At 43.6% G+C, this 15401-nt stretch overlaps 1 protein-coding gene across 14 annotated transcripts in view; it reads left to right on the forward strand.

Moving 5' to 3' along the window:
• Positions 1-15401, forward strand: part of TMCC2 (transmembrane and coiled-coil domain family 2) — a 96862-nt gene that overhangs the window by 58449 nt on the left and 23012 nt on the right. The window contains exons 1-2 of one of the 14 annotated variants that reach the window (XM_077334712.1): positions 2712-2816; positions 4016-4167. The exons of 8 other annotated variants lie outside the window; for them this stretch is intronic. In XM_077334712.1, the coding sequence (XP_077190827.1) occupies positions 4138-4167 (30 nt within the window). In that variant the 5' untranslated portion in view covers positions 2712-2816; positions 4016-4137. Of the gene's footprint in view, positions 1-2680; positions 2817-3794; positions 4168-7483; positions 7563-14819; positions 14980-15401 lie in introns of those variants that run through there. 5 more of the 14 variants (XM_077334708.1, XM_077334707.1, XM_077334711.1 and 2 more) reach the window with 5 other exon arrangements.

A 15401-nucleotide genomic window follows, 5' to 3' on the forward strand; every position in this document is an offset into this window, starting at 1 on the left:
GGCAATGACAGTCCAATGTGGGCAAGAGCGACCACATATTTTCACTGTGATTTCATAACAGCTGCAGACCTTGAAACTGTTTTCATGCTGATGCAGCTAGAGAGAAAGTGCCCTAGTCATACTTAGCAACTATTTAGTCTTAAGAGAGACAGGAAGTTGGCTAGGCTCCTATAGATGCAATCTCAAGAACACTTTCCTGGGAATAAATAAAATGTGACTTATTTCTGAGCAGACCTGCCTTCAAAGTAGCGTCTTCATTAAGGCAGACATGTAATAATGTTAGTCTGGAAGACTAAGCAAACTTAGCAAAGTAAGGCATGGGCAGAATTCCTGATTCCTATATGCTCTTTTTGTGCAACCTCCAAGTCTTTATTCTGAGCTAATTTTTTTTCTGCACATGTAGGTATGAGAAATTGCAGGGATAATTAATGGATATTCATTGCAAAAAACAACCTTGATGCTGACTGTATTTGAATATGCTGATCAACAGCTCACTCCCCACAAGAGAGAAAAAGGCAGTCTGACCATCAGTGACTGCTTCATGATTCATTTCTCCAAACTCTTGGAGATTTCATAAATTAATTTTCAGGCAAAATTGGGAACATGGAGATTAGGGGAACGGGTATGCTTCAGCTCAAAGACTAGGGATGCCAGTCCCCAGCTCATCTCCAGGTGACAGAGATTGGTTCCCCTGGAGGAACTGGCTACTTCAGAGGGTGGACTCCATAGCATTAAACTCCACTGAGGTCTCTCCCCACCTCAAATCCCACCCACACCAATCTCTACCCCTAAGGTCTCCCAGTGTTTCCCAAACCAGAGCTGGCAGTCCTATCAAAGACCAAAGTGCAATATGTAATCCATGCATTTTAAATTAGTAGCTTTACTCAAATAAGATAGACTTGTGGTGGGAAACGGCAAGGAGAATACCTTTTTTCACTCCTTCCCCCTCCTTTTATAGCTGCTTGACATGCCCAAGAAAATGGATACTCATCCTGCAATTGGAGACTTGCACAGGAGATGCTTATCAATATTTAAAATATTTTAAAATTGTAGAATCATAGAGTTGGAAGGGGCCATACAAGCCATGTAGTCCAACCTCCTGCTCAATGCAGGATCAGCCTAATGTGTCCAGGATAAGTCTCTTTCCAACCTTTGAGAGCCAGTTTGGTGTAGTGGTTAGGAGTGCGGACTTCTAATCTGGCATGCCGGGTTCGATTCTACACTCCCCCACATGCAACCAGCTGGGTGACCTTGGGCTCGCCACGGCACTGATAAAACTGTTCAGACCGGGCAGTGATATCAGGGCTCTCTCAGCCTCACCCACCCCACAGGGTGTCTGTTGTGGGGAGAGGAAAGGGAAGGCTATTGTAAGCCTCTTTGAGCCTCCTTCGGGTAGAGAAAAGCGGCAAATGAGAACCAACTCTTCTTCTTCTTCTTTGCTTGAAGACTACCAGTGAGGGGGAGTTCACCACCATCTTAGGCAGTCATTTCCACTGCTAAACTACTCTGACTGTGAAAGCTTTTTCCCTATATCTAGCCGATATCATTCTACATGTAGTTAAGCCCATTACTGTGAGTCCTATCCCTTGCTGCCAACAGGGACCTGCTGCCAAAGTCGAACCCACAGAGATACCCCTTTTGTGTATGCATGCTCTTGTTAAGTGGCACAGCATGGAATGCAGCGGGAAGGGTCGGATTATGTATCTCATCATCAATGATGGCATAGCTAACAACGGATAGGTGCCTATGATGCATATTCTTGCTGCTCCTGAGTGCAATAACTCTCCTCAAGAGGGGGAAAATAGCATTTTCCCAGCACCAATATATTGCAGTTTGATTGCTGGGAACTTCCATTACTCCAAAACAAAAAATGCTTCCTTGACCCTGTGTAATAAATGTGGACTATCTCTATAAATGAATCAACCACAAAAGTCCTTAGAAGACCTTACTGAAGTTGCCAAATTGTGTGCACAAAGTGGGAGAGGAAGGCTTTAGCAAAAGATGACCTTTTTCAGATGCTTAGAAACTGTGTGCCTGTTCATGTATAATATTGCATTATTGAGTCTGACATTTGCATCCAAAGCGGATTCCAGGGATGAGCCTGACCTCAAAGGAAGCTCTGGCTGGGGCCATTTTTATCTTTCCAAGCAGGGGGCTTCACAGATTTTGTATGTAAAGGACTACCCATGCAATTGCTTCCATTATGTTTCCTTAGATACAAGGAGCCCAGTCATCTCTCACATTAAGTATTCTTTAATGTACTGTGAAAGCACTAATGCCATATGCCAAACTGACATGGTGGCAGGGATTTCCCCATAAGATTGCTCTATGGACCATATTATTATGCACCACAGGGTTTTGTTTCTATTGTTCCAAAGTGCTTTTTCCAAACAAGGTTGGCTTGCTCAAAAAAGAGTGAGCTAATGATGTTTGTTCTCTGAATGCAAGGCAGGGAGGGGGAGAGAGAGAAAATATCTAAGGAAACAGAGTGGTTTCCCCCTGCATCTTGTATGTTCCTTCTGCCTCCAGGTTCCTTCTGTTCTCCATGGCATTAATCAAAGCTCATTGTTCTTGGCTGCTGACACAGAAGCTTTAGTTCCTTAGAGAGCAGCCTCAACACATATGCCTTCCTATTCAGATGCTTCCACCTGCATCCAGTCTTCCAATCCTTAACTTCCAGTCCAGGAGATCAATTTACCTGTGCAAGAACTGGGAGGAGGTTCATTACCAAAACCACTTCTCATGCCAGAATGCATCATTCTGACTCCTCTTCTGGGAAAAAAATATTGCTGATCAACTCATTGTTAGGCGTATTTGTAAGTACAGCCCTCTTATTTCTGCTTTTGCAAGGCAAAGTGCTCAGGATCATGGACCAATCCACAGGCAAATGCTAGCTTAACTATGTGGGGCAACTAGGGGGATAAAGCTCCTGGAATCTGGCATGGAGGATGCTGACCACAGTATTCTCTATTTTAATTTTAAAGATAAGACACTGCTGGTGCTCTGCTTCCTAAAAAAGACCAGGCAGTTTCATAGGAAGTCTGTTTTAATGAGGGACGGCTTTTGAACTCACCCACTTTTCACCTATAGGGATGGCTCTTTTTGGACTTTTTAGTATTTCATTAAAAATATTCTCATCCCACCAATGCAGTAGCTGAAACTGATGTTGTGTGTATCCTTAAGAGAGTTGCTCCACCTTGGGGAGGGCCTGTGGCTTAGTCATATGGCATCTGGACTGCACCCAGAAGGTTTCAGGTTCAATGCCCAGAGTCTCCACTTACAAGGTTGAGGTAGTTTGAGGTGGGTAGCTGTGTTGGTCTGCAGTAGAAGAGCCAGGTCTGATTCCAACAACACCTGAAAGATCAACAAGCATGTAAGTGCCTTTGATCATATAGGGAGTTGGTGATGTGAAAGATCTCTGCCAAAGAGCCTCGCAAGTCTATGCCAAAACAGGCAGTGCTGACTTCAGAACAAAGGTCTGACTTAGTAGAAGGCATCGTGTGTGTATATCTTTGTAATCAGTGGGCTTAGCAGGGTGTAACTCTGCTTAAGAGGGCATCACTAGACTCCCAGTCTCATTGTGACTATCTTTGAACACATTTTTACTATGGTCTTGAATAGACAGTGCTTCCCAAGAGCATTATTTTCTCTCACTTGGTAAGTGATGTCTCTTTTTCCTTTATTTTCTCACTACTGCACATTTCTCCTTCTTGTCCCTTAAATGACTGAGGCCTCTGGCTTGATTGTTATTCTTGCTCCTGTAGCTGTCAGCTCTGGCCTTTGGAGTGAGATGTTGTCCCTGTTCCAGACAGGGCTCTGACAGTAGGATGAGTAAAAGGAACATTTAAAATGACCCGTGTGTGTCTGTTGTGTAAAGTGATCCATAGCTTATTTTTAAAACATGGAGACAAGATTTTTTGAAGCTCTTACAATTTGGGCCAGGTTATTTTTTCTTTTCAGAAGATTTTCCCATTGCAAACAAGCCAGTGGAATTTTTTTCTTTTTCTTTTTTAAGTTGGCAGAGTCTGGGAAAGCACACTTCCTGCCTACTATGCAGGGAATAGGTTGCACATTCCTGTTCTACTCCTGTCCTGTTCCTGGAGAAACTAAATATCGCTGATCTGAATTTTATTTGGTATGGGCCTTCCATTTGTCAGCTCAAAAAAGGTTAGTGACTATGTTTAGAATATAAAAGCTTACTGTATGGCTTATTGGCCACATTCAGAGCTTACAAGCACTTCTACGTTTATTTTGTCATCATCCTATAGAGCTGTTCAGCTGTCACACTGAATTAGGCTCAGGATCATTTGAATCCTAACTTTCATGATTTTCAAATGTAGGGAACTTTTTTCTGGAGCTTGTCTGTTTTGTTTTTAATTGCTTATCCACTAATCCAGTGGCTGAAGTTGAGGTCATGTGCATATAGCATTGTCAAGAGCCCACTTATGGCAGGAGGGCTCCCACTGGGGGCAGAAATGACATTGCACAATGTGTGACATAACACCCATAACACTCGGATGTGATGTAAGTGCATTCCCCAAATTTCATCATTTGGGGGACGGCCAGTCTTACAGTGCAATCCAAACCTGAGTTATATGCTTCCAAGTTAATTCATTTAAATGCCTTTAGAAGGGTGTAACCCTGTTTAAGATTGCACAAGTTTTGGACAACAAATTGGCATTAACTATGTTGCATAGCTAGAAGTTTAGACCTTCTGCTTGCCATCATACTTGGAACTTACTATCAGAGCACATCAATGTAGCACTTTTGACTATGGCCCACTGTGTAGGTGAGGCACATTCAAGCACTGTAATTGTATAACTTACCCATTTCCCACCTACATAGCCCACTTCCTGCATTTCAGTTTTAATGTGCAAAGCACAGGTCTGAGCATTGTATGTTCTCCTATTTCATCATCTAGAAAGAAAGATAATATATTTTAAATGTACACATTTCCTCTGTATTTAAGGAGGAAACCTATTTTGTTAAGTATGCCACTGGTATTGTTCAAGCTAAGAGACAGGTGCCACCATAAGGAGATAGGCAGGAACATAGGCCTAGTAATAATATATCATCTCCCTGAGTTTTTGACCTAACAAGGCACAAGTAGGGTTGCCAGGCAACCAGCAGGAGTGGGGGCAGAGACATAGGGGTTTGCCATTAGTGACGGCATGACGGCTTCTGGGGAAACCCTGTAAATCAGGCAAAACCATAGAATTTCCAATGATTCCTAGAGAGGACTGGTGTCACTTTCTGATAGGCACCTGCTACCTGAACCCGTGACTGCCTTTCCAGGAGCTAAAATGTCATTGTCTCATCCTAAGCCCTTAGAACAGAATTTGATCACAGGAATCAGAAAAGAAAATAGCAGCACAAAACAGATGCTAGGTATGCTAGGTTTGCAAAACAGAGGTGGTGTGCAAGGTGGTTGCATGTATGTTTCCCTGACATTTTTTTAACAACCAAAAGCAGATTTGACAGGTTGCAAGTTCAACAAAAGGAGGGAAGGAGGGGAAATCCAAGAGAAGAGCTGCTTAATACTTTTCACTTTAGGCATTTTCCCAGTCAAAATCATCCTTCTCCTCATCAACTCCTTTTCCCCTTAGGGGGGTTTGTGTCTTTTCCTCTGCAGGGAGGAAAGTAGCTTTGAAATAATAATTTTGAGTGGGACTGGACTGGAAAGTAAATGCTCAAGCAGCCCTGCTTTGTCATTCCTATAAAATCACAGAGGAGCCAGATTTATACATAAGCTAAGTAAACTACGGCAGGCTTGTTGATATGCACAAACACATTTGGACATCTGAGATGCTATCCAAGGATCACATGGTCTTAGATCAACCCCAACCCAGTTCATTGTATGTATTCGTTTACTGTGCTATGACCTTGAACTAACACTGTGCACAATTTTTGTTTAAATTTAAGCAAAGTAATCTGAATTCTGATTTATTTCTTACATGAAATCAAATTATGAATTTTCTTTAATGCTGGGCATGTTTTGAAATAGAAAAGTCTGTTCTTGCGCAGAAATGTAGTGAATCATCTGTGTAATGCTAGAAAGAAAAAATTAAGATCACATTCTATGAGGCTCAATTTGTTCTCTCTTGTGTGGTTATTAATATCAAGTATATCCTTAGTAGTCTAGGCTAGCCTGATCTTATTAGATCTCAAAAGCTAAGCAGAGTCAGCTGTGGTTAGAATTTGGAAGGGAGACCACCAAGGAATAATATGGTAGCTATGCAAAGGCAGGCAACAGCAAAGGGGTCAGCTATGACTTGACATTAAAAAAAGGGTTTGTGAAATACTACTTTAAAATATTTTGAAATGAACTTAAATATGACCAAGCTGCTGTGTTAAGAGCTGTGTCTTAACAAGAGCAGCATTGTGCTCTGCCTTCTTCAGATATTCATCCATGCATTAATGTAACATGCACAGAGGGGAGTGAGATTGTGCTTGCTGATTTTGGCCAGGATATCCATGTATTTAGTCAAACAAGATCTGTGGTAAATCCCTATGCATGCAAAGAGGACACGGTATAAAAAACGGCGGTGAAAACATGAATGGTAGAACCAGTAGGTACAATCTTTCTCCCTTCTGTGTATATTCATATGAGGGGGTATTTTAAAGACAGGATCCACCTGAGTCAACCCAATTAAAACAGGCGGTTTCTCTGGGGCCCCAAGTTTCCACAGTGGGAACTTATATCTCTCAGTTTCTCCAGGTGTAGCAATGGAGTCATATTGACCCATTATTTCTGCTCTGGAAGTACCACCACACACAAAAATGTACCATATCTTGGGTTTACAGAGGTCTATAGGGAAAGCTTTTGTTTGTACTTCTGCTTAGAGTTTGTGTTATTAATGTTGTAATTATAATAATAAATCAGCATTGCTCATTTCATAGTCTTTCAAGTGATGTTTACTCAGCATTATTTTATCATTATGTTTTGGTTGTGTGTCAGTTTTGTTTTGTTTTGTTTTGTCCTGCATCACCTGAAGCCTGTCTTTCTCCGCCTGCTTTGCTGTTACCAGCAAAGGAGTCTCCAGGCTTTCTGTTTATGAGAGCCTTAATTCTGCTTGCGCTATTGGAAAGATTTTCTTCCATAATGCAAGGTAGGGAGGGTGTTTACTAATTTTTCTGTCCAGTCCATCACACAAGCATGTCAAATTTGCTGGGATTTTGAATAGCATTTAACAGCATCCCAATTGTCCTTTTGTTTGCTGAAAGCAATACAAAGGATTACTTCAAATTTGAATTGACATAGAATCAAGATTTGCATTTCCAAATGGTACATTCTATTTGGAAGGATCTGGGACAGAAAACAGAAGGCTCAAGAAGAAGCCCAGCTGCCGGAGATAAGATGATTCTATTCTGCTAGAGTGTAGAAAAATGACAAGGATGTGAGGATCATTTTTTTATCCCTGTCTAATCCGTTATTATATTGTCCAAAGGTGCCAACGTGGAGAATGTACAAGAGTTTCTTTGCATGATGTTGCCTGTGTGGCACATAGGCAAGGGCTGGTGGGAATTCATCCACTTGAGGCATGGCAGGGAGGAATCTACATGTATGTATTTTTGTATCCTGCTACTTGAAGATGCTGATGTGATGTGCTCAGAGATATTTAACCAACTCTCTGCCCAGAATTTCTGTTTTGTAAAGTCTTTGCTTCAATTCGTTAATTTATATCATAGAACAGTGGTCCGCAACCTTTGTTAGGCTGTGGACCGCTGCGCCAGGGTGCGGGGAGAGGGTGACCTGGGCCCCCCGTGTGCGCGGCAGCCCCGGCGCAAACGTGCATGCGCGGACTTGCCATGCGTGCGTGTTTGTGCCCCTGGACGCAAACGCCATGTGCGGCAAGTCTGCGCGTGCGCGTTTGTGCCGCCGGCATGCCGGCAGCTGCGGCTCCCTCTCCCCGCCCCTCCAGGCCGCAAGGAAATCGGCCACCGAAGTGGCCGATTAGCTTGCAGCCTGGTAAGCTTCTCTTCCCGCCCCCTCCCAAAGCAAGAGGCTTGCCGGGCCGCAAGCTGATTGGCCGCTTTGGCGGCCGATTTGCTCGCAGCCTGGCGAGCTTCTCGCTGGGGGGGGGGGCGGGAAGAGGGAGCTGCGGCCCAGCGCCGAGCCGGGCCACGGCCCGGGGGTGAACAAAGTTTAAGTCCAGAGGCACCTTTAAGACCAATGAAGTGTCCTTGCATATGAAGGCTTATACCTTGCCTGGAACTTAATTGGTATTAAAGGTGTCACCGGATTCAACCGCTGTTCTGCTGCTTCAGACCAGCATGACTACCCACCTGAATCTCTTTTAATTGCCATTTTAGTATTCATGAGATTGTATCCATTGGAAAATGTGGCCAAAAGTTAGAGCTGGTAGGTGCTCACAATAAATCTTTAACCCTGAGAGCACATTATGCAATATACTTATAGACTCTATAAGCCCATTGAAGCCCCACTGAATCTAAATCTTGTCTGGAAGGGTGGTCTCTAAAAATAAAGTTATTATTCTTATTATCATTATTATGAAGGTCTGGAATCCTTTGGCTGTGTGTTTAAATGCAGCTTACTCTGTCTTAGGTTTTGGCCTTAATGCCTAATGAGGAAAGCCCATGGATCCAGCTGTTTGTTGCAGCGTGTACTTAGGAAAATATTCATTATAGTCTGAAAATGGAAAATCTAAAGCATTATCCAGATGTGGTCAGCCCTATGGTCTTCAAAAGAGGTTTACGCTGGAAATCCTATCATCCTGCTATGTGTTTAGTAATACTCCCTTTTCTCCTGATTACATAATGAATGACATTTGTTTTTGTTTCCACATCCTCTGTGTTTCTGAGCATTCAAAACGAATGCAATGTGCCAAGTCTGGACTTAGCCCAGAGAGATTGAAAGAGAAAATGCTTGCATTGTTTAGGAGATAGATGTATAGTGAGAGAGGCTGCACCCTTCCCCAGGAAAACTGGGCCCAAGGCACACAGGAAACTCCAGGGAGTGCTTCTTACTTGAGCCAGCTGAGCACCCGGGTCCTGCTGGTAAGTAAAATAGGAAAGCCTGTCTTGGTTTGGGTAGGCAAAATTGCTTGAGGCATATTTATACTGAGTATCACTGTGTTACAGTTTTACAATTTTTGATGGAACAAATGTTTCTTGACGAGGATGGACAGCCTGATTCTGTGAAGGCAAAGGGGTGGCAGGTTACAGTAGATGAGCGATAGGGATGTGAGTGTCCTGCATAGTGTAGGGGCTTGGACTAGATGACTCAGGAGGTCCCTTCCAACTCTATGATTCTATGATTCTAGCCAGAGTCTGGCAACCAGAGGGATGCTTACCCATGGGTGGGGGTGGGGTGGGGGTAGGCTTCTGGCAACATTGATGTCCCCAGCAATACAGTGACATCACAGTATCATATAGTGGCTACAGCATCACTTTATGCAGTGATGCATATTACTGGCAACGACAATTCCCTTGTTATATGTTCCACTGGCCCACTAACACTGGGGGAAGAGGGCTGCCAGCAGGAGGTCTTTTGTCCTGGGAGACCCAACTGCCCCCTTTCAACCATCTTCACAACAGTTATAGTAAGCAGCAAGGGGTGTGTGTGTGTTTTAATTCTTATTGCACCATCATCTGGCATATTCCATCCCCACCCCGATGTTTTGAAACAGGAAGGGGGAAGAGGAAGAACAACAGGAAAATTGGGAAACAAAATAGAACAGCAATGAAAGAGGAAACAGCAAAAAATAGAAGTACCTTAGAATATTAGAATGATTGTATATTAGAATAATAGAATTGGAAGGGATCTCCAGGGTCATCTAGTCCAACCCTTTGCAGCATATCTACAGTAAGGTTTAGGGCATAGGTTTAGGCCCAGATATGATGCTAGGGTTTGAGGGTGAGTTGACTCTGGTTTCCTTCAACTTAGCCAGCTTTCTCTCTGACCTCTTCTGCATAAGGAATTTGCCTCAACCTATGAAGATAGGTTGAGGGACTTGGGATTGTTCAGCCTGGAGAAAAGGAAGTTGAGAGGGGACATGATAGCCCTCTTTAAGTATTAGAAAGGTTGTCATTTGGAGGAGGGCAGGATGCTATTCCAACTGGCTGCAGAGGAAATGACATGCAGTAATGGGTTTAAACTACAAGTACAACGATATAGGCTAGATATCAGGAAAAACTTTTTCACAGTCAGAGTAGTTCAGCAGTGGAATAGGCTGCCTAAGGAGGTGGTGAGCTCCCTCTCACTGGCAGTCTTCAAGCAAAGGCTGGATACACACTTTTCTTGGATGCTTCAGGATGCTTAGGGCTGATCCTGCATTGAGTAGGGGGTTGGACTAGATGTACTGAATGGCCCCTTCCAACTCTATGATTCTATGATTCTATGCCTCGGCTCAGCACCCATCTAGTTGTGTGTCTAATTCCTGCTTCCTGCTGAAATTTGGCCTGGTTCAGGGCAGTCCCTTGCCTGCTGCAACTCAGGCCCTCAGTTGCCACCTGGCAAGGGAATGTGGAGAAATCTGCATTCTTTTTTTGCCATGGTCTAGAACAGGGCCTATATTGGGGCTAGGCCATCTGGAGGCGGAAAATCTGGGCCATCCCCAGTAGGAGCATTGCTCCCACCCTGAGCCATCACTTCCATCCTCAAATCTGACCACAACCTCCTATGGCTTTTTCTTTTCTTTTAAAGGCCAAAATTGCATTGCACTGCAATTCCAGTATAATGAAATGCCCCCAGTCCCCTTTCCACCCCTTTCCTTTCATATATATAAGTGTGCTTCCTTGCTAACCCAAGATTTGCTTAAGAGTAAATGAAGGTGCACTGTGCAGCCTCTGGTCTGGCTAGGTCGCCTGCACAGTGCCTTTGTTTACTTGTCAGTAAGCATTAGCAAGAAGAAGTTGCTTGCAAAGGAAGCTGGGTGGCACGGTGGGTGGATGCTGAAGTGAGAACGAGAAAGGAGTTGCCATTTGCTTAACCCCTTCTGGCCCAGCAGAAGCATGTGGGGAAGAGTGCATATGCCACAGAGATGGTGGCACGCTGCCCATGGATGCGGCTGTGCCTGAAGAAGCCGGGATTGAGCAGTGCAACATTCATTCCCAGAAGGTCAGGGTCCCCCTCCACACTCCTCCTTTTTTCCTGAGGGAGGATATGCTAGCAAGCCCCTGGAAGCACAAGGAGAAGAGGAGGAGTCGCACCCTGTGGGGCTGGGTTGCTTACCTGGCCTTGATGGGGCAAAGTGGTCCATCTGGCACAGGAGCTGCAGACTCACAGGGGTTCTCCGGATGAGGCTCCTCTAACTGCCCTCTGTTTGGTGAGGATTGGATGTACATGGTCCAAATTAGCCTCCCCACACACACAGGTGCCCCCAGACAGTCATTTCTCCAAAAAGCACTTTCACAGGGCACCTTATTTGGGGTGGCGTAATTTATAATTCATATATTCAATCCTCACCAACTTGAGGGGCAAGTAGAGAAGTCATCAGGAGATCTCCTGTGAGTCTGGTGCCTCTTGTGTGCCAGAGGGGCATTTTACACATCACATAACTCGCAAACTGAACCAGTTCATTTATCAGCAAAAAGTTCGTGACAGTTCATGGTTCATCAATCAGGCATGCCACGAACCGTGAACTGAACTGAACTGTATTCGACTGATTCACGTCCATCCCTATTAATCATATTATCAATGCTATAATAAAGTTAGGGACATTGAAAGAAGAATGTGTCTTCATTTTCTATTTGTTTTTATCTGTTTCTCATAATTTTCTTTTAAAGCAATCCTATTTGTCCATCTGTATGGTAATTCACAGGGCACAATTTTTGTTTGACACTGCACAAAATGTTTTCAACTGCCTTTTAGAGGACTCCAAATGTGTCATGAAGTACCTAGATTTAGTTCCTGAATGAATGACAGGATGAGGACAAGAAAGGGCAGAAGAAGCCATTACTGTCCTTTCTCGTCCTTCACCAGGGACTGTGAAAGCATCTTGATAACATGCAGGTTATGACATCCTAGCCCTTTCCATAGATTCAGGTGGGTGGCCGTGTTGGTCTGAAGTAGCACAACAAAAGTAGAGTCCAGTAGCACCTTTAAGAACAACAAAGATTTATACAAGGCATGGGCTTTCAAGTGCATGCACTCTTCCTCAGACTAAATGGTTTCTCCACAGTTATGATAGTTTTTCATTTAATCTGAGGAAGAGTGCATGCACTCGAAAGCTCACGCCTTGAATAAATCTTGTTGGTCTTAAAGGTGCTATTTGTTGTAGCCCTTCCCATGTTTTCCATTGCTCAGTCTCTTCTGCACATGAGACATTCCCCATAACCGGTCTCTTTTCGGCAGGATGGTCCTATTGTGCTCAGACAAAAAAATGTTAAAACAAGAGAATCAGCCAGTGAACTGGTCCTCCCCTATATTGTTTAACATATATATGTGCCCTCTGGCCCAACTGGTCCATAGTTATGGGCTTGGGTGTCATCAGTATGCAGATGATAGCCAGCTCTATCTCCTGATGGATGGACGGCCGGATCTCCCCCCAAACACATTTGCCAGTTGTTTAGAAGGGGTTGTTTGGAAGAGTCGCCTGAAACTCAACCCCTCCAAAATGGAGGTCCTGCAGCTCAGAAAAAGAGGGCAGGATCGGGAAGCACAATTACCCTGCCTGGGCGGGGTGTAACTGACATCTGCCCCTTTGGCCAAAAACCTGGGTGTGATCTTTGATGCCTCACTAACCAGATCACGAAGGTAGCCCAGACGGCATTTTTCCATGTGCTCTAGGCACATCTACTAGCGCCCTACCTGTCCTCAAAACAATGGTCATTTCCAGGTTAGACTTCTGTAACTCGCTCTATGTGGGCCTACTCTTGTCCCTGATCCAGAGATTACATCTGGTACAGATTGCATCTGCATAGGTCCTCACAGATTCATCTTGGAGGACCCATGTTCAGCCATTACTAAGGCAGTTGCATTGGTTACCAATCTGTGTCCGGGTCAAGTTCAAGATTTTGGTTTTGACCATTAAGGCTATATGTGGCTTGGGTCTTACTTATCTACGGGATCACTTACCTCCTTATGCCCCCGCGGGGCACTGCAGGTATGAATCTGCTGATGGTCCCAGGCCCCGGGGAAGTGCACTTGGCCTTGACCAGAGCAAGGGCCTTTTCAGTCCTGGCCCCTACCTGGTGGAATGAGCTCCCAGAAGAGCTGTGAGCCCTGTCAGAACTCTCTCAGTTCTGCAGGGCCTGCAAGACTGAGCATTTCCACCAGGCATTTTGTAGAGGCCGAGCGCGACAAGTACCGGGGAAATTAGACCCCCCCCCAGTTGACATGCTCAGGTCCTAGACTGGCAGGAACTACCTCGAAGCATGTCCATCCTCAGCTGTTCCAACATCTAATTCCATAGCATTAGAGGTCTGGTTGTATTAATTATTACTGCCATCTTGGGATTTTGTAATATTAAGATGTTTTATTGGGTTGCTGTTTTTATGAATTCTGATTTTATTGTTTATTGTATATGTTGTAAACCACCATGAGCCAGAATTTCTGGGAATGGTGGTATATAAATTAAATTATAAATAAATAACTGTAACTGCTTGTACTCTTTAAACCTTGACTGTTTGGACTGCTTTACTGTTTATATTGTCTGACAGCTATTTATAATGTCTATGCCCAGGAAAGATATGTTGATTTCGATCCATCAGTGTTTTCATTTGTTAATATGGCCACTGTGTCTGTGTGGTCATTGGGTCCTGTCTAGGAATCTGGAAGACGGTGACCTTGCATTTCTGTTTGAATCGTGCTTTTAACTGCACTTGTATAAAATCAGAAAGATCTTGAAAAATGCTAGAGAGTGACCATAGGGTTGCCACTCCAAAATAAGGAATATGGTATGGGATCATAAAACAAGGACAGCTTACTTGCATCAGAACAACACCAGTACTTTATTAGACTGTATTTTCCTAGCAGTGCATAAAAATTGCTTGTTACACTTGAGCATATATTTTTTTCCTCATGAGCATTTCTGAAATAAACACAAAACAGTTCCTTGAAATAAACGACCGGAGGGAAGCATTACTTGGCAATACAAATCCACCCCCCCCCTTACTGTAATACTGGACTAGCAACTAGAAATATATCAAATGAGTAGCCGTGTTGGTCTGAAGTAGCACAATAAAATCAGAGTCCAGTAGCACCTTTAAGACCAACAAAGATTTATTCAGGGTGTGAGCTTTCAAGTGCAAGTCTGAGGAAGAGTGCTTGCACTTGAAAGCTCACGCCTTGAATACGTCTTTGTTGGTCTTAAAGGTGCTACTGGACTCTGACTTTATTGTGCTACTTCAGGCCAACACTGGGTACCCATTTGAAAGTGGTGAGTTAGAGTTCATTTTTCTACTGCTATTTTCTAATAGAGGTGTCTCCATATATGCCTGTGTTACATACTGTCCTACTGAAGATGGGAACTGAGTGACCAGTCTTTGCCATAAATGCACAATCTAAGGAAATAAACTTGTGCAACATCTCTGATCTTTACCATGCACAAAACAGGACATTTGAAGAAAAAAAATCCTGCTGGTTCCAGTTCCATTCCTGTAAGTCAATAAAAGACCAGGAGAAACATTTGTTTTCAGAATCCTGGAAACCCCCCCCCCCCACACACACACACACACACACACAAGTAGCACGGGAGCTAAAATAAGCAAGCAGGCTTTCTTAAAGTCTGCATTTTTTTTTAAATGTTGATCTAATAAGGCTGAGGCAAGTTTGTGGTTGCTCTGTATGATGTCATATGTGGGTTGTATATTTGCCTTCTGCTTTCCTCTGTCATCCACAAATACAGTAGGATGCCTGAAGCAGAAAGATAACAGTAGCTAGGGCAGGTCTCCAGTGGCTCTCTGTGTAGCCTTGATGTTGTTTCCTTGTGATTTTTCTTTGTTTGGGATCTCCCTTTGCTCTGCAGCAAGACTATGAGAATGAAGAGAGTGCTAGAACCAGATGGACATTGTAAGGTAGGCTGTAAAGGTTGGCTTGGTGTATGATTTGAAGTAACAAACCAGTAGCTTTGTTCCCCAAGAAAGAACTCTTAGGGACATAATTAATCCATCTATCAAAAGAATGTTCAGCTCTTTCTGGAGAGCTAGCAATTTTGACTTGACATTTTGAGCTAAAATCTCATCAATTCATGGGAGATAATGGGATAATTTGTAGCCTATTTCAGCAAGCATGAAAAATAGGACCCAGGAAGACTGATCTCATGATAAAGATATTGTAAAATGTTGATATGTTGTTTTAGAAGCTAGGAAACAAAAGTATAACTTGAGGCCAGTACTCAGCAACATTAGGCAGCAATCCAAGTCCCACAGATGATGGATGGCCCATCAAGCTGAGAACCAAGCTAAATGCGATTCCTAGCCTACTTGTAGTACTGTAT

Source organism: Paroedura picta, chromosome 4, assembly GCF_049243985.1.
Source record: "Paroedura picta isolate Pp20150507F chromosome 4, Ppicta_v3.0, whole genome shotgun sequence".
Taxonomy (NCBI): Eukaryota; Metazoa; Chordata; class Lepidosauria; order Squamata; family Gekkonidae; genus Paroedura; species Paroedura picta.